At 44.5% G+C, this 18,407-nt stretch overlaps 2 protein-coding genes across 2 annotated transcripts in view; both read right to left on the reverse strand.

Moving 5' to 3' along the window:
- Positions 1 to 18,407, reverse strand: part of RASSF1 (Ras association domain family member 1) — a 273,445-nt gene that overhangs the window by 111,376 nt on the left and 143,662 nt on the right. The window lies entirely within an intron of this gene.
- On the reverse strand, positions 758 to 18,142 carry LOC146797895 (uncharacterized). The gene is made up of 2 exons (XM_085627505.1): positions 16,834 to 18,142; positions 758 to 822 (listed from the first exon to the last, which is right to left on the reverse strand). Exons 1-2 carry the CDS (start codon positions 18,140 to 18,142, stop codon positions 758 to 760), a joined length of 1,374 nt encoding a protein of 457 aa, XP_085483631.1.

Genomic DNA, 18,407 nt, shown 5'->3' on the forward strand with positions numbered 1-18,407 from the left:
TCAGGAGCTCGAAGACTCAAGAAGAATTTGCACAAGGACCAGTAAGCCTGAATTTGATTATATCTCCATGGGCAATATCAGTGTTTATTTTACGGAGGTATATTCTTGTAAATGCACTGACACACCTGAATTTTATTCGCTCAATTTTCTACCCCCCATTTTGGGCTTTGTATTCCCTTTTTTTAACATTGAGTCTTATTCCTGCACTTTTGCATCATTAGTCTTAGATGTTTTTATTCATGTTAACTGGATTTGCTTACGTACTCATGGATTCTTTTAAGATTTTTGTATTTATATGTGTCTTTGATACACTTGTTTTAACTCACATGCTTTTTAAGGCCTTTATCCACCGAATAAAGAATCTTTGACTGACTGACAAAATGGAAATTATCTTATATCTCCAAGATGCCTTACTTCAATGCGATTGGATGGTACATTTGGATCTTCAGGATGCATACCTCACTATCCCGATCCACCATGATCATAGGAAATTTCTTCAATTCCAATGGCTGGGCAAAACCTATCAGTTTTCATCTCTTCCTTTTGGACTTTCCTCCACACCATGGTGTTTTACCAATCCAATGAAACCTGTTATTTCATTCCTCTTGTCCAATGATAGCAGATAAGTTATCTAACTAGACGACATTCTTCTAATGTGTCAAAACGTGCAAATTCTTCAATTTCCAAATTCACATCACTTGTTCTCTCCTCTCAGGTTTGGGGTTCCTCATAAACAAAGAGGTGTCAGTCTTAATCCCTAACAGATGGCATTTCTCAGCTTCCTCATAAATTCAACAAACGCAACTTTCTGCTTACCCCAATCTAAAATAAAAGCAATAAAAGCAGAAATGTTCTAAATGCTACAAATCTGGACCATCTCCCTCAGATCTCTTGCAAGGATTGTCAGTCTGCTTTCTTCATCGATTCAGGCAATATTCCCGGGTCCACTTCATTATCAATCTCTCCAGAGACAAAAAAGTGCCATCTTTGCAATGCTCTTGCTTACGCTGACCCTGTCCTTCTAGACCATAAATCCAGGTTAGAACTCTAATTGGTGGTTAGACCATTTAGATGTCTGGAATGTCAGAACTATTTTTTGCTTTGGCCCCATATCTTGTGTTAGAAACTGATGCAAGCCTGACATGTTGGGACGCCTGTGTGGTCAAATCTCGAGTTCTCATTGTACATCAACTGTTTAGAGATACTTACCGGCTCCTTTGTGATCAAAAGTTTGGCAAAACACAGGGTTCAATGTTCCATCCTTCTCTGGATGGACAATCTTTCAGCCGGGCTATACATAAACCACCTAGGCGGCACCAAATCAAATCCCTTAGTGGAACTGGCGAGAAGCTTCACAGAATTTTGTCTTCTTCGCAAACTTTCTGTTGGTGCAGAATATTTACCAGGCAATCTCAATTCCGTAGCAGACTGGTATTCTCACTATCTTCACAATTACAGCTATTGGTGACTCCATCCTTAAGTCTTTGATATGCTGTATCGCAAATGGGGACCATTTCAAATAAATCTCTTTGCGTCCCAACTGAACTCTCATCTTCCCCAGTTCTTCAGCTGGCATCCGTATACTTTAGCATTGGCGACAGACTCTTTTCTTCAGGATTGGTACCAATTTAATAATTTTTTTGGGTTAAATTATATTGCGCACAGCTACCCAACAGGGTCTCCTGGCGCTGGACAAGGCATAGGCGGAGCCACACAAGAGCTAGGCAACAGGCCAAAATAAGAATCAAGCTTAGTCGATAAAATGAAAAGTCTTTAAGTTCTTGCGGAAAGCTAGCAGAGAGTGACAGTTCCTAAGATCGATTAGGAGAGCATTCCAGAGTTTAGGGCCCAGGTAGGAGAAAGAGCAGCCGCACATACGGACAAGATGAAACCTGGGAACTGAGAACAATGAGAGGCTAGGAGATCTCAACTGTTGAGAGTCGGCCCATAAGGTGTTACCAATCTTTGGATATAAGAGGAAGCCAGGCCAAATTTGGCCTGATAAATGTAACATCGAGCCTTAAACTCGATCCGCTTGTTCACTTTGAGCCAATGTATTGACAGAGCAGAGGTGAAGCAGAAGCGCATCTACACAGATGAAAAAGAAGACGCACAGCCGCATTCTGAATAACCTGCAGCCGATGGACTGAGGATTTATCTGCTCCCTGATATATCATGTCTAGCCTGGATATTACCAGAGCCTACAAAACAGTTCTCTGAGCTGCCAGTGGAATTAGCCAGAGCATTTTTGTAATCCATTTGAGAATAGCAAAGCAGGTCGCCATGACCCTAGACACCTGAGATTTGAGGGAAAGATTTTTATCAATAATAAAGCTCAGGTTTTTTACTTTAGTAACAGAGACAGGCAAAGGGCCAGGGTGTCAGGCCAATGTTTCATTCCCCAAAGCTCAGGGTTATTACCCTGAACGAGCACCTCTGTTTTAGTGCCATTTGCTTTCAGGGCATTTCTGGTCATCCACGAGGAGACATTACTTAGTCCAAGCTGAAGCAGGGAGGGATCTTGATGCTGAGCGGTAGAGAGTGAAAAGATAATCTGTGTATCGTCAGCATAAGAAAAGATTATCAATTCCAACTTCTCAGCAATGTCTGCCATAGGGCAAACATAAATGTTAACAAGCATTTGCAATGCAATAGGCCTCGCATTTACCACAGTTTGAGCTATTGACCTTGCAAATGACAATGCCTTTTATTAATGTTTTAGTTTTTAAAACATAAATGAAAGGCATTGTGATTTACAATGCCAATAGCTTAAACCCGCGTAAATGCGAGACCTATTGCATTGCAAATGATTTGTTTTAAAATATCATCTGTCCAGAATAATAGAGAATGTAGTTCTATTTTCTGCTTGTTTTTAGGTCTCACCTTGCATTTCAGCGCGCATGCGCTGCTCGCTCGGCAAGAAATATTGTTAATGAGGAGATGTTAGAAGGGGACTTGAAGCCCTGCCCCTCTTTTTTATTGGCTGGCGTCACCGTTTATGCTAAACGGTGGCCTGGCATTGGAAATGAGGTTTTTTGTTGCCGCCCTTTCCCCTTTTTGTCCGGCCGATCGAAAAAACAGATGGCCCCTGCACGCGCATCGAAAACAAGACAAGTAACCTGATACTGCTAATTAGAAACAGATGCCCCCCTAAAGATAAGAAATTGTTTCGTGACAGCCGCAAAGCAGACGATCCTGTCAGGATCGTCTGCTTTGCGGCTGTCACGAAACAATTTCTTATCTTTAGGGGGGCATCTGTTTCTAATTAGCAGTATCAGGTTACTTGTCTTGTTTTCGATGCGCGTGCAGGGGCCATCTGTTTTTTCGTGTCCGTCTAATGCTTGTTTTGGGTAGGCAGCGCGGCAGCTTGTAATTTATCACTCATCGACACTCGCGCGCCCAAACCCCAGACAGCGTTGCTTTTCTTCGGAAGAGCAGGACAAGGGATATTCTCATAAAGAGTGCACCCTTACGATTAGTGTTGTTTTTTTTTTTTTTAACTCTTTTTATTGACTTTATGCAAGATATACAGTGTGGGTACAGTTCCATCAAAACACTGACAGCGTGAACAACAGGACAAATCATACAATATAAAGAAGGATGAGAGGAGGAGGTTATGGTGAGGGGGGACCCTCGCCCTCAGGCTCATCTGGAGGGGTACATATGTAACCACGGTACGCGTTCCAGGGTGACCAGATCTTGGCCCACTTTCGGGGGCAGCCCCTAGCTGCGTATACCGTCTTCTCTCTAAGCATACCCCAATCGAGGTCGGTTTCCCAATCCCTGACCCGCGGGACTTGTGCGTCCCCCCAGAATTGAGCTATGTTCCTTTTGGCAATCATGCAACCCAGTGTGACCCATTGTGTTGCATGCGAACTCAGGTCAGTAGGTTCCCAGATATTTAGGAGGCATCTAGGCGCTTCCGGGTGTATGTCTAGGGCGAGTACCTGGCTCATAATGGTATGGATGTCTCGCCAATAGGCCTGTATAGGGTCGCAGTGCCAAGTAATATGGGTGAATGTGCCCTGTTGTGTACATCCCCTTCTACAATAATCGTCTACTGAACTACCCATGTGTACCAGTTGGGGCCCCGTAATGTACACTCGGTGGAGGATTTTCAACTGTACAAGGCGGAGGCGCGCAGATATGACGACGGTTTTAGGGGAGGAAACTGTGTCCTGATTAGTGTTGTTTTAATTACTGCTGCGGCTCTAATTGAATCAGCCGGAGCACGTTAAACAGAGGAATGGCAAACAGTCGGTAATTTAATCAACCGGAGCACGTTAAAGAGAGGAACGGCAAACAGTAGGTAATTGAATCAGCCGGAGCACGTTAAAGAGAGGAATGGCAAACAGTAGGTTATAGCAGTGGCCTTCTTCCATTTGTAACTTATTTAATTTGCTTTCGGTTTCCGGCCGCATTGGTGACAGCTTTTTTATTGGTAGGCAGCGCCGCAGCTTGTTATTTATTACTCCTCGACACTCGCGCAGACAAGGGATATTCTCATAAAGAGTGCGTTCTTGCGTTTAGTATAGTTTTAATTACTGCTGCGGCTCTAATTGAATCAGCCGGAGCACGTTAAAGAGAGGCATCGCAAACAGTAGGTAATTGAATCAGCCGGAGCACGTTAAAGAGAGGAATGGCAAACAGTAGGTTATAGCAGTGGCCTTCTTCCATTTGTAACTTATTTAATTCGCTTTCAGTTTCCTGCCGCATTGGTGACAGCTTTTTTTTGGGTAGGCAGCGCGGCAGATTGTTGTTTATCACTCCTCGACACTCGCGCGCGCAGTTTTCCAGTCCAAAGTCTTGTATGTCGCGGATATCTTTTTATCCGAACCCCAGACAGCGTTGTTTTTCTTTTGAAGAGCAGACAAGGGATATTCTCATAAAGAGTGTGGTCTTTCGATTAGTATTATTTTAATTACTGCTGCGGCTCTAATTGAATCAGCCGGAGTATGTTAAAGAGAGGAATGGCAAACAGTAGGTAACTGAATCAGCCGGAGCACGTTAAAGAGAGGAATGGCAAACAGTAGGATCTGTAAAACTTTGAACCTGGCAACATTTTTCGGTGGGAAATTACCTGGTTTGAGTGGTCTACGGCAGTTATTCATGGCCACAAACCTGCTTCGCTGCTGCCCTCTTTACCTCCCGCTCATTTACCACATTCCATTCGAATTTCATACTTTGGTGTCCAGGGGTGGGGCTTACTCACCGAGCCCCCCTCAGTCCTTCCTGCAAACCCCTCTCAATAAACATCTCCATGGGTGCCTGTTGTCCCTCCCCGTCCCCCCTCCCTCACATTTCCTACACGAAGAACCCTTTCCCGCATCAGCCTGGCCTCACCTCTTTCCTGGCTCGTGCAATTCAAGAAGCTCTTAGTAGCGCCCACTACAAACAGTGGGCGTAACAATTGCACCACACAATGCAACTTATCATGATAGCCTCGGAAACATCATAGGTCCAATTAAGAGCCGGGATCTGTAGTGATATTAATCTCACACCTATCCAAAAGTAATGGTAACATCACACCTATAGCTGCAGTGACAGTAATCTCACACCTATAACTGCAATAATGGTAATCTCACACCTGTATCTGCAGTGATTGTAATCTCACACCTATCTAAACAAAAAAATATCACACACCTATATCTGCAGGAATACTAATCTCCCACCTATATATGCAGTGATACTAATATAACATGTATATCTGCACTTACTGTACTATCCACTCACAGTACTTATTAAAAAATGAGTAGGTATTAACTTTTTTAAAGCATTAGATTAATGTGATGAATTTTGTTTTACTAAAAGCCACTACCATTTACAATACAAAACTCACACTAGTACAAATGCAATGCAATAGATTTCGCAATTACAACAAAGTGAACTATTGCCATTTTGCATCACACCATTTAATTAATGCTTCACAAAGGGAAAAAAAACAATAACAGTTACAATGCCACTAGCTCAAAATAATGTCAGTGTGAGACCTATTGCATTGTAAATACTTGTTTTATAAAGTATTCTTAACATTGCCCCCCAGAGACAGCTAGATAAGAGCCTGCAGGGGAAGGACAGCAGACAGACGGTGATGGGGACATTTTATAGTGGGCACATCTGGGACTCAGTGAAATACTGGACTGAATAAAGTACCTCCTGCCTTGTTTATTAAGCACTTTCTAAAGGCCCGTTCAAACCCGGGATATCTCTGTACTCTTCCTCCTGACCGTGATCTTGACGTCATGGACCCATAAAAACTCAATAAGTTTCTACTTGTGTTCAGTGTAATTACATTTTTTTTTTAAACTATTTTTGTTTTGATGCCGAACACACACGCACGATGGATATAAACGTTGGACACTACACTAAGGACCTTTCATGTGCTTGGAGACGGTAGGCTTATAACACCCAATGCGAATGGTATAAACGTGTTCCTTTTCTTTGCCAAAACAGATGTACAAGGGTTGCAACCAGAGCGAAGGGAGACGTCTGGGCATGAGGCTATGGGGAGCTTGGGAGGCAGAAGATGTTCTGGGGGCCTGGCATGGGATCGCTCAAGGGCCGGCATGTAAAAATCAATCATCGCAGCACCGGACACGTGGTCTTCAAGTGCCCGTGTCCCCTTGTGACCCCCTGGCCTCCGAAGACTTGTCCTGCAGCCGCGTGGTTTCCAACATGATGGTGTGTGCTTGAGGGCGCCGCACTCTAACTCTCGGTTGCACTTACAGGAATTGGGCTCATCCACTTAGGATGCGTAGCTCGAGCTGGTCCTCCCGTGACCTACCACCTTCACGGCTTCTTTAGACTCGTGTGCGGGTATCTTCGTCTGACAGCGTGAAACATGCCCACACTTTCCGTCCGCTGTGACTGACAGTGGTGCAGACCTCCTGACCCCTGGCCAACCAAACGTGAAAGGGGCGGCCTTTTGTTTACGCCCGCTGCCTGCCCCTGAACCATGATAATGTTACGCCCCCTCTGCGTAATTGACACATTTAAGGCTACGCGAGGGAAAGAATGTTGAGCCTGAGATGAGGACGACCAAGCTAGACGTCAGCCTCTCGGACAGTCTGTCTACATCGGTCAGAGCTGCGGGAGACCCTGTGGTGTTAAGTTGAGATCAATGGTTCAAAGAGCAAGCCCAAATCCTGGGCAGCCGACATGAAACAAGAGCTGCCATGACGTTTTTGTTCGGCTTTTTCTGCCATAGCCTCACCTGCTAAAAGGTTTCTTATCTTTATGGGGCCATGTGTTTGGCCCCATAAAGATAAGAAACCTTTTACTTCAGAAGGAAAGCAGGCGAGGCCGTCCAAGTGGGACGGCAGAAAAAGCCAGGCGAAAATGTCACAACAAGCTCTTTTCCAATGGCTGGCCACCGTTTAGCAAAAACGGTGACCTCCAGCCAATGGAAAAGAGGGGCGGGGCTTAAAGCCCTTTACTGAAAATCCCCCATATCATTAAATCTCACCAGCGAGACTGCGCATGCGCGCAGCCTACGCTAGCGAGACCTAAAAAGCAAAGGGCTCAAAATTAAACTTTGATGCACTCCAAAGGTTAAGGCTAAAAATGTTCGATCTAATGTCATTCGAAAAGACCTGGAAGGTTTGGTGTTTTAAAAAGGACCCCGATTAGGGAAGACTGTGAAAGGTGCAGCAAATTGCGAGTTGGGACAAAAGAGAAAAGTTGAACATTAATATGCCTTTCCAGAATTTTAGAAAAACAGACAAAAGAGATATTGAGTGAAAATTTGCCCAAGAGAGAAGATCAAGACCTTCCTTTTTTAATAGGGGAATGACAAGTGCATGTTTCCAGCTCTGAGGTACAAGTCCTGTGCTAAGGAAGTGTCTAGAAGGTCGAAGATCACCGCGAGGGCTGCCTCGTCCAAAAGACTACGTTTAGAGGGAGGAAGGGGATCAAGCGGTGAACCGGACTTAATAGAGGTCAGTAACAGCTGCAAAGTAGACAAAGTAGACAAATCCAAAGGGTGCCATGACCTGGTCTGTGTGGATTTTACAGATTCAGAAACCTAGGGAGAACAATCAGGGTGCCCCTCAGTTTGGATTATGGGAAATGTTAGGCATCAGCATCAAGTTGGCAATGGATGGATTTGACTTTATTGTAATAGAACGTCGCAAGCTCATCGCATTGATGTTGAGAAAGTGAGGAAGGGGGCAGAAAAGTACTGGCTGCCGAAAGTTTGTTCAAAACTTTAAACAAAGTTTTGTAGCAGCTTTGGGAACCCGAGATCTTCTCTATGAAGAAGGTTGCGCGAGCTGATCTGCAAAGAGCATGGTATTTCTTTAATACTACCAAATATTCAGACTTTGCATCAGGTAAATAGTGTTTTCTCCATTGTCTTTCTAAGGCTTTACAGCATTTTTTCTCCTTTTTTAGAGAGTCCGTAAACAAGGAGGCGGGAGGATGCATTTTGGGCTGTGGCTTAACTGAAAGAGGTAGGGCAGAATTAATGGCCTCTGTAAGCCATTGATGCATGGAAAGTTGGTCTCGATCAGGTAAGGATACTAAGGAAGGGGGTTTATCAAGAAGCAGTTTGTTAAGCACTGGCATATTAAGTTTGGACCAATTCCTAGTTTTAGGCAGTGAAGTCAGCCGGGTAGAAGAAACTGAGAGAAACTTAATAGTAAAAGGAACTGCAAAATGGCCCATCTAGCAAAGTTGGATGGGTGGCGCAACAGATAAGGAAGAAAGGTTAGTAAAAATAGGGTTCAGACGGTACCCTGCAATGTGAGTGGGAAATAAGTTGAGGAGCTAAAGATTAAGAGTGTTCAAATCCTCTATAAGTGCAGATGCTGGTTTATCATTGGAGTTCTCATGGTGGAGGTTGAGAGCACAGAAAAAGTGGCTACCCGAAGAATATAGGGGGGGGGGGGGGAGCAAAAAGTCAGAAAGAGCTATGCACCAGTTGTAGGAGGCCTGAAAATGTAAATTTAGGAAAAAAGGGAACAGAGAAAAACAAGGCTTCACAGTTGGGAATCTGGAGGTCCACAAATTTACAGATATAGATTTTGTAAGAAATAATGGTGATACCTTTACCTACTTTAAGAGTTCTATTAATTCCCAACAAGGAAAAATTGTCAGGAAGTGCCGATATAACATCTGAAGCCAGGTTTCTATTAAAAAGACCGCATCAGGGTCTACATCGACAAGGAAGTTAAAGAGGTAGAGCTGATGTTTAGGTAGCGAACGACGGTTTAGGCTGAAGCATCGAAATTCACAAGGTGAGGAAGAATCAGTCAATGCTTTGGAAAATGAACAGGGTGCATCCATGCCAGTCTGAGGGTCATGAACAGGCCCCAGCTGGGAATTAGAAGTACACTCAAACTGGCAGAAAGAACAGTGAAAAGGAAGGAAATCCGGAATAAAGACCTGGCAAAATGTGTTAAGAGTAGGTCTAAGATTGAGCAGCATAAGGGAGGAATAGAAACTAGGGGCTGACTGCGGCGGACCAGGGGTTTTGGCCACGGCCCGACGCGGACGGGCGTGGCAGGCTTGCCTTAGGTATGCCTTCGGTGCACCAGGAAAACACACAAGATGATGGACGGAATGTTGCACATCGGTGCACCAGGAGCGCGCCCGCTGCATGCATCCACTGTGCATCTGCTTCTGCATCAGGTTAAATAAGGGGGGGCTGCGGTGAGGACTAGAATGCACCCCACCCCACCCCACCCGGAAGTAGAGGCACAAACCGGAAATGGCTGAAAAGGTCCTAAGCAACCAATTACACCTTTTCCCTCTTCCTCATGAGCAACAGAGTCCTAGCCCAGGCTCGCCATTAGAATGCCACTCTAATAATAGTCATCCCCTTCTGACAATCACAGATATGGTATCCTTCCCACTTAGAACTTGCAATAGATTTCCACATTCTTCTACCCTCTTTTCACGACCTCCTTCTGGACCCAGAGAGCCACGCCCACAATTTAATTCTGAACAACACTCTTTCCCTAACAGTCTGGAAGGTAGCGGGCCTTCCCAAGCTTATCCAGACATTTCTGCTCAAGCTTCAGACTATATCAGCAAATCATGGGCCCCAGGCACTACCAAAGCTTACAAGTCAGCATGGTCTCTTTGGTCTAGCTGGAGCGTGGGAAAATCTGTTAATCCATTTTCAACAGACATCACTTTCATAGCTAATTTCTTATCATCTCAAGCTAGCTCAGATAAAAACCTACCATACGGTAAGCCTTTAACATTCTGCAATCTGCATGAATCATCCACGCAACGGAAAACCCATCGGAGAACATCCTCTCTTATGTCGTACACTAAAGGAGTAACATTTTCTAATCCACCTATTCCGAAATACAGTGACTTATGGGACATTAACCTGGTTTTGTAATTGTTCATTTCTTGGCCAGAAAATGTTTCTCCTTCCCTCAAAATGCTTTCTTCCAAGTTGACTATGTTACTGTATATTTCCATCTAGTGTTGTTGCATGTAGGTGAGGGGAAAAAGATCCTCATGCCTTACTAGTCATGTAATAAGCATGTATCTTTCTTGTACTGTTTCTGGCCCAGAAACAGGGGGAGAGGCCCCTATCCCCCTAATTTGAAGTAGGATTTTGTAGGTGTATCCGGGCGAGAGTATAAGTTTTAAGTTGATTAGGATAAAATATCCAATTGATGCAAGTAGATCAGATGATGATAGTAAGATATTTGTGCTTTTATTTGTCTGCTAGAAAAGAAAAGAGATGGCACAGCCAACACGTGTTTCGCCCTCTAACTGGCCGTCAGGCCTAGGGCTTCCTCAGGGCTGTACATAGGCAGTGTTACAGCAAGGGTTAATTACACAGAGTCGGGTAAGTCATGTGTACAGGATATACAAGGATGTGGTCGGTGGGAACAGAAGAAAAAGGGTAAGTCAAAAGAAATAAGGGAAGGGAGCGGGAAAAGAAAGAGGAAAGGGAACAGAGTTGAGGTGCGAGGAATTAACAAAGGTAGTTACATGAAGTTTAGGTGTGCTTAAAAGGAAGAGTATATAGGTGGGTGGATAGAGGGAGGTTAGGTGGAGGTTAAAAGGAGTATATTAGAACGGATGTGCAAAAAGTAGTTAAATAGTATGGAAAGAATAGGGGATGTGATTCGGATATTTTGAACAGTTTGAAGGTGAAGAAGAAGGTAGATAGTTATATTAGGCGGGGAGGTTGGCATTTACAGGAATCCATGTCATAAAAAACAATTTTGTCATTAACACGATATTTTAAGCACAGTTAATTTGAGACATAATGACAACAGAAATTGAACAAAAGTAATATAGTGTAAATTGTCAAAGAGCCCCAATTAAGGGCAGCGCGCGTATGCAGGAAAAAATCAAAACAGTTACCGGTTGACAAGGTACATATTTGCGAAAGCATCATAATTACGAAATTCAGGGCAGCGCGCGTATGCAGGACAAAATCAAAAAAGGTACCGGTTGACAAGGTGCATATTTACGAAAACATCATAATAACAAAATATTTTTTGAGTTATAAGTCAAGTGGTCATTTAGGGAGGGAGAGAAAAGGAATTGCATGTCATAAGAGAGCAGGTTAGTCGAGAGAATCAACAGTTTTGGGACAATTCATATTGGGTTTCAAAAGTAATATAGTGATGACGCGATCATGAGACGCAGGAAACAAATTAATTAGACATTAGTGAAAAAAACACAAGTAATCACAATTGGATCCAACGTTACGAGTATACGTTAAGTCAGAGGCAAAGTGTCAAATCGACAGACAGTAGTAAGAAGTGAGCGTATATTTACAGTATGAATGGGATTGCAGCGTCAAGGTGGTCGGGTCAGATATGAAATGAAGGAAAGGAAATTGACATTAGTTACATCTTGTACGGGTGGTTTAGCGAGAAACGCTGGTATGGGTGTGTGGCGCCAAAATTAATGAGTCGGTGATTATTGTGAGCCGCGGGAGAAGCGCGTCATCGATCAAGATACATCGTGATTTTTTAGGGTTGGATGAATGTAGTAACATGCAAAAACCAATTGTAAATGTTATTGTGAGGTCAAGAATACATTGGTAGGTGCGGTCTAGAGCACACAAGAAAACGTGGTTTGAGAAGTGGAGCTATCCCAGAGGGTGGAAAGTGCTCATAGACGCTCGACATACGTAAGTCGTGAAGTAGGACGTGAATGCCAAACCTTAGCGGAATTCGGATATATTTGTGGAGTGTTTGGGAAATTTAAGACATACAAGTGCACTTGACAGATAAAGTGAGCAAAAACGCATGAAGTGCACAATGAGATCGAGAATCCCTTACCGGGTAGTCACGTAATGGGGTATCTTAGTAAACGGAAGGGTTTGTGAACCCGAAGATTGTATATCCTGTACACATGACTTACCCGACTCTGTGTAATTAACCCTTGCTGTAACACTGCCTATGTACAGCCCTGAGGAAGCCCTAGGCCTGACGGCCAGTTAGAGGGCGAAACACGTGTTGGCTGTGCCATCTCTTTTCTTTTCTAGCAGACAAATAAAAGCACAAATATCTTACTATCATCATCTGATCTACTTGCATCAATTGGATATTTTATCCTAATCAACTTAAAACTTATACTCTCGCCCGGATACACCTACAATAATATTTCCATCTAGTGTTTATCCAATGTAAAAGTATTACATATTTAATCTCGCCCTTTCACTCCCACAAGAGTACTCTTCCTCATCAGAAGACATACCAAAACCAATCTGACTTCTGCATTTTACCCCTACTTTCAGAACCAACCCTTGACTGCTTCCTGATTGGTGAATCACTACCTGTATGCGCACAATGCTTCATCTCCATGTGTCATGTATACCTTTTGATTGTACGGATTGGTTCAAAGATTGACTCTGCTGCATTTGTTTGCACATGTGATACCTACCTGTGTGGAACATGGGGACTGCACTGTGACTCACTGCATAATGCATCGCTATGTATCGTTATGTAATAAAGTTTTTAGGAAAAAAAAAACACAAGTTATGTATGGGAACATTTACGAACAAAAAACAATCTTTCTCAGAACGTCCTCTCACACCCAACTCCATATTTCCTTCAGGAAACCTCACAAACCCGTCTTTTCCCCACCCTTGCTCGCTGGGTTACATGGATTATGTGCCTGGCTGGTATTGACACCTCCATATTTGGAGCCTATTCTTCACGTGGAGCCATGGCTTCCAAGGCCTTCTGGGCAGGTTTCCCGGTTAGAGAACATTCTGAGATTGACCGACTGATCTAATGATGTTATTGTTTGCACCTTTTATTGTAAACCTGTTAATACTGCATCTTCTGTAGTAGTTAATATGCTTTGAACGAGCATAATATGAGCCTCTGGTCGTGCCATAAAATGTAGCTTTTCCTTGTAACTCATGAAGGAGAGTCTTAATTTTATTAAAGACACTGAGGCAAGTATTATCCATCCACAACACTGTGTTAATGTAGATTTTCCTAATAGATTATGACGGAAAGTCTTAATTTTATTAAAGACACGGAGGCGAGTATTATGCTTACTTTTCTTGCTTTATTCCAATAGCAGCAAGATAAAACTACGACTCCCAGAAGGCTTGGTGAAAGAACTACCAGCCAATGGGAAACAAAGAAACAAATACTGACCAATCACAACCAAGGTAATAGTATAAGGTCTATCGTGACTGCGAACAGCCCTCTTTTCTTATGCGAGCAATTACAGAGAATGCAAAAATAAAGGAGAAACAGAGAACAAAATGCATAAAGTCAAAGTCCACGTAAAAAGTTCTTTTCCGAAGACCACCAGAGGAGACTCGGAGAGAAGGTCAAATCCAAGGACGGAAGGTGACGTTACAGAAGGAACGATCTTGGTAGAATTCATGATGACCTCAGGATGATGCCGGTGGCAGCGCAGGAGTTCCTGTGGGGAGGGAGAACACCAGTTAGAAGTGTTGTGGCGGGATAATACTCGCCTCCGTGTCTTTAATAAAATTAAGACTTTCCGTCATAATCTATTAGGAAAATCTACATTTTATGTCAAGACCGGAGGCTCCTATTATGCTTGTTTAAAGCATATCAACCACCAAAGAAGAAGCAGTAATAACAGGTTTGCAATAAAATGTACGGAACACTGTATCATTAGACCAATCTGCTGCCTTCAGGATATCCTCCAGACGGGAGCCAGCCCAAAAGGCTTTAGAAGCCATGGCTCCTCTAGCGGAATGAGCTCCGAAAACGGAGACGTCAATACCGGCCAGGGACATGACCCAACGAACCCAACGGGCCAAAGTAGCAGCAGAAACAGGATGAAAGGGTTTACGAAAAGAAATCAGGAGTTGGGAGCTGGAGGAAGTCCTGAGAGCAGAGGTCTTACTTTCATAAACTTTTAAACATTGACCTACACACAACTTGGGATTGGAGGGAAAATAGGGATAGAACACAGAATGTAAATTGGTCTTGGTACGTTTGTGAATATGAAACATCACACCGGTAGGAGTAAACTGTCTAGAAGAAACATCTAAGGCTTTCACATCAGATACTCGTTTAATGGAAATTAAACATAATAACATAGTAAGTTTAGCTGAAATCATTTTCAAGGAAAGAGCAGAATTGTCAGGCCAGTCAGAAAACAACTGCAAAACCAAATTGACATCCCATAAACTAGAATACTTAGCCAAAGGCGGTTTTGAAAAACGAATTCCTCTTAGCAATCTGCATACCAAGGGATGAGCCCCCGCAGGTTTTCCATCAATGTGGGCATGATTGAGAGAAATGGCAGATCTGTATAGGTTGATGGTACGATAGGATTTGCCGGAGCTAGCCTCAGAGGCTAAGAAATTAACCATAAAATTTAAAGAGGCTGAAACGGGATCGACAGATTTTTGTAGACACCAGCTTGACCAAAGAGACCAGGCGGACTTGTAAGCCTTGGAGGTGCCTGGGGCCCATGCCCGACTAATAAAGACTGAAGCTTCCTGTGAAATGATGAAATCAGAAGAGGAAGGCTGGAGATTTTCCAGGCGGACAACGTCAGAGACTGGTCGACCACCAAAGAATGGGGGTTGCCCTGAGGATCCGAGAGAAGATTGGGAAAAGGAGAAAGAAGGACGGGAAAGTCTACCGCCAATTCCAGGAGTGACGGGAACCAAATCTGGGACTGCCAAAAGGGAGCTACTATCACCAGAGACGTCATTTGGCGACGCACTTGCGATAGGACTCTGTTGATCAACAGAAAAGGAGGAAAGGCATAATTGAGGTGAAGGGACCAATCTTGGAGGAAGGCGTCGGTCGCCAGAGCCAAAGGATCCGGACGCCAGCTGAAGAAATGGGGCAACTGGGAATTGAGTCGGGAAGCAAAGAGGTCTATTGAGAAAGGACCCCACAACTGAGAGAGGGAGAGAAACACGGAGGGAAGAAGTTTCCAATCGCTGGAATCCCGGAGGAAGCGAGAATGCCAATCGGCCACAGCGTTGAGGTCCCCTGGGAGGTATTCCGCAGAGAGCGATAGTTTGTTGGAAAGGCAAAATTCCCAAAGACTTTTTGCTAGATCTGCTAGAGCCTTCGATTTTGTGCCACCGAGATGGTTTATATAGCGAACCGCAGAAACATTGTCCATGCGAAGAAGGATGGTACAACTTACTTTGTCTTTTGCCAGACTCTGGATTGCAAAGGAACCTGCAAGCATCTCTAAACAGTTGATGTGCAATTTGGACTCCTCTTTTGACCATGTACCGCCAGTCGATATTGGTCCACAACGGGCGCCCCAACCCGTCAGGCTTGCATCGGATTCTAATACAAGATCTGGGGCGGAAGCGAAAATGGTTCGACCGTTCCAGGCCTCCAAATGGTTTAACCACCATTGCAGTTCCAGGTGAGATTCGAGATCTAATTCTATGTGATCGGAATACGCGAGACCTTGTCGAAGATGCCTGATCTTTAGGCGTTGAAGAGCGCGATAATGAAGGGGACCTGGGAAGATAGCCTGAATGGAAGCCGATAGCAGGCCGACTATTCTCGCAAGGGTCCTGAGAGAAATGAGTGGACGGCGCAGAACCTGGGAAATCTCCGTTTGAATCGTGGAGATCTTGGACTGTGGAAGAAACAGAGAAGCCAAGGGAGAGTCTATGCGGAACCCCAGAAACTCCATACTCTGAGACGGGATGAGGGAGGACTTCTCTAAATTGAGAAGAAAGCCCAACTCCAATAGAAGAGAGTGGGTAGTGTTGAGATCGTGCAATAATGCCAGTTTGTCTAGGTTCATGAGAAGAATGTCGTCGAGATAAATGATGAGTCTGATCCCCAGAGATCTTAGATAAGCCACAACGGGTCTCATTACCTTTGTGAAGCACCAGGGTGCTGAAGAAAGACCGAAGGGTAGAGATCGAAAACGATAAGTGACGTTTTGCCATTGAAATTGGAGGAATTTCGTGTGGGATTCGTGAATAGGAATAGAAAGATAAGCGTCTTGGAGATCGATGCGGACCATCCAATCGTTTTGACGCAAGGTGTCTCGTAAATGAAGAATTGTCTCCATTTTGAAGTGGCGATAAACCACAAACTGATTGAAAAATCTGAGATTGATCACCGGTCTCATCTTTTTGTTCTTCTTCTGAACAAGAAAAAGGGTGCTGAGGAAGCCTGAGGGATCGAAGGGGGAAACGAGAATAGCTCTTTTGGAGAGAAGGGCCTGTATTTCCGAGGAGACCAGAAGGGACATTTCTGTTGAGAACACTAGAGGGGCAGGAAGAACGTGTTGAAAAGGAGGAGCGTAAAGCTCGATACGATAACCTTGGACGGTGTCGAGAACCCATGGATCTGCAGTGAGAGTCTGCCACCTGTGAAGGAAAAGAGCTAAACGACCCCCAACAGGAAGAACTACACTCACCTTGTTGAGAGTTGGTGCTGTTGTGGCGGAAACCACGTTGGCCCCTGCCTCTGTAGCCCCGACCTCTTTGGGGGTAAAATTGGGGCTTGAAATCCTGTTGGTTGGAGTTGAAGGCACCACGGGAGCCTTGGGACTGGAACCCACGGCCGGTAGAGCGGCTCCTGCCTCTTCCGGCCCTGCCAAAAACCCGAGACGGGAAGACCTTTTTGATGGACTGCTGCGCCTTATCCAAGGAGGCAAAGGTGGTGACGAACCGACTTAAGTCTCTCACTAACGAATCTCCAAACAGAAGACCATCGGCCTTGACACCGGGATCAAGGGGGGCAAGGTTGGCCAGCTTGGGGTCTAACTTGATTAAGAGGCCCTTGCGGCGCTCATGAGTTAAGGCCGCATTAGTGTTGCCCAAGAGACAAAAAGCGCGTTGGACCCACCGTGAAATCTCTTCTGGATTAAGTTCTGAGCCATCCAGGCGAGCTGATTCAGCCAAATCGAAAATGCGGGCCAACGGTCCCACTAAATCAAGCAGTTTGTCTTGGCAGGAAGACCAAGCCTTGTCCACCCCTTTGCGTGGGTCCTTGCCAAACTTTGAAAAGAAAGTGAGGAGAGGCTGATCAATAGCAGGGGTAGAAGTTATATGAGAAGGGAGAGAGGGCTTCGGACACTCGGACTTTAATTTAGCTCTTACAGTTTTGTCTAAAGGAAGACGAAGTCTAGAGGTGATATACTCTCCCACGTGGTCAATAGGGAACCATTCGGTAGAATTAGGGTGTCTGATTGAAGCAGGGTCAAAAAGAGGCGTACCCTCTGGGTCAAGCACCTGCTCCGATGCAAAAGCATCCAATTTTAATTTCTTAGGAGGGGACGACGGGTTTACAATGTCAAAAACATCATCAAGGTCAGTGGCGTCACCCATATCGTCATCTGTATCGTAAATAGTAGAAATGACCAATTTCTGTGGTACCTCCGGGTTGTTGGACTTGGCCTTACGCTTGCCAGCTAGACTTTTTAACCCCTCCTGAGTAGGAGGCCTGGGAGGAACCACGTCCTCTGTCATATGTGAGGAAGACCCACCAACCACTTTTGACGCCAAAGAAGAAACCTTGGAGTGTACCACTGTAAGTTTTCTGCTATCCCCCGCAGATTGGGCCATTGCTTTGGTCATTAAACTCAAGAGAGAATTCTCCATAGTCTTGGAAAAACGCTTCATAGAAGCCTCAACAGCAGTTTCCACTGAGGAATTAATAAAATAACTTAAATCCTCTTTAAACTCATCACCTTCATTGTCATTAGGCTCATTTGAGACTTGCATGGTGAAATATATTGAGAAAGCTGCACAAACCCGAAGAGAAAGGGTTAATTGTGAGGAAAAAATAATGGGCGTGTGAAAAGGAGGAAAACCCCTCCCTCTGGGGGCGTGTAAGCCAGGGAACAGGAAACCAGAAGAACTGAGGAAGCAAAGCGTGTGAGCCGATACCAGCTGCGTCGAGCTGAGGAGAAGTTCCGGAGCGCTGCGCCACCGTTTGAGAGAGCGAGCGGTGAGAGAGGCGCGCGTGGGGCAGAGAAAGCGAGTAGAG

Source organism: Triturus cristatus, chromosome 9, assembly GCF_964204655.1.
Source record: "Triturus cristatus chromosome 9, aTriCri1.1, whole genome shotgun sequence".
Taxonomy (NCBI): domain Eukaryota; kingdom Metazoa; phylum Chordata; class Amphibia; order Caudata; family Salamandridae; genus Triturus; species Triturus cristatus.

Bases quoted from the DNA above. Each gene is read 5' to 3' on its own strand.
- LOC146797895 (XM_085627505.1), bottom strand. From the start codon at position 18,142: ATGCAAGTCTCAAATGAGCCTAATGACAATGAAGGTGATGAGTTTAAA. The intron at 823-16,833 runs GTGAGTGTAGTT...CTTTTATTTTAG, and splicing joins CAGCACCAACTCTCAACAAG to ATTGGGGTAAGCAGAAAGTT.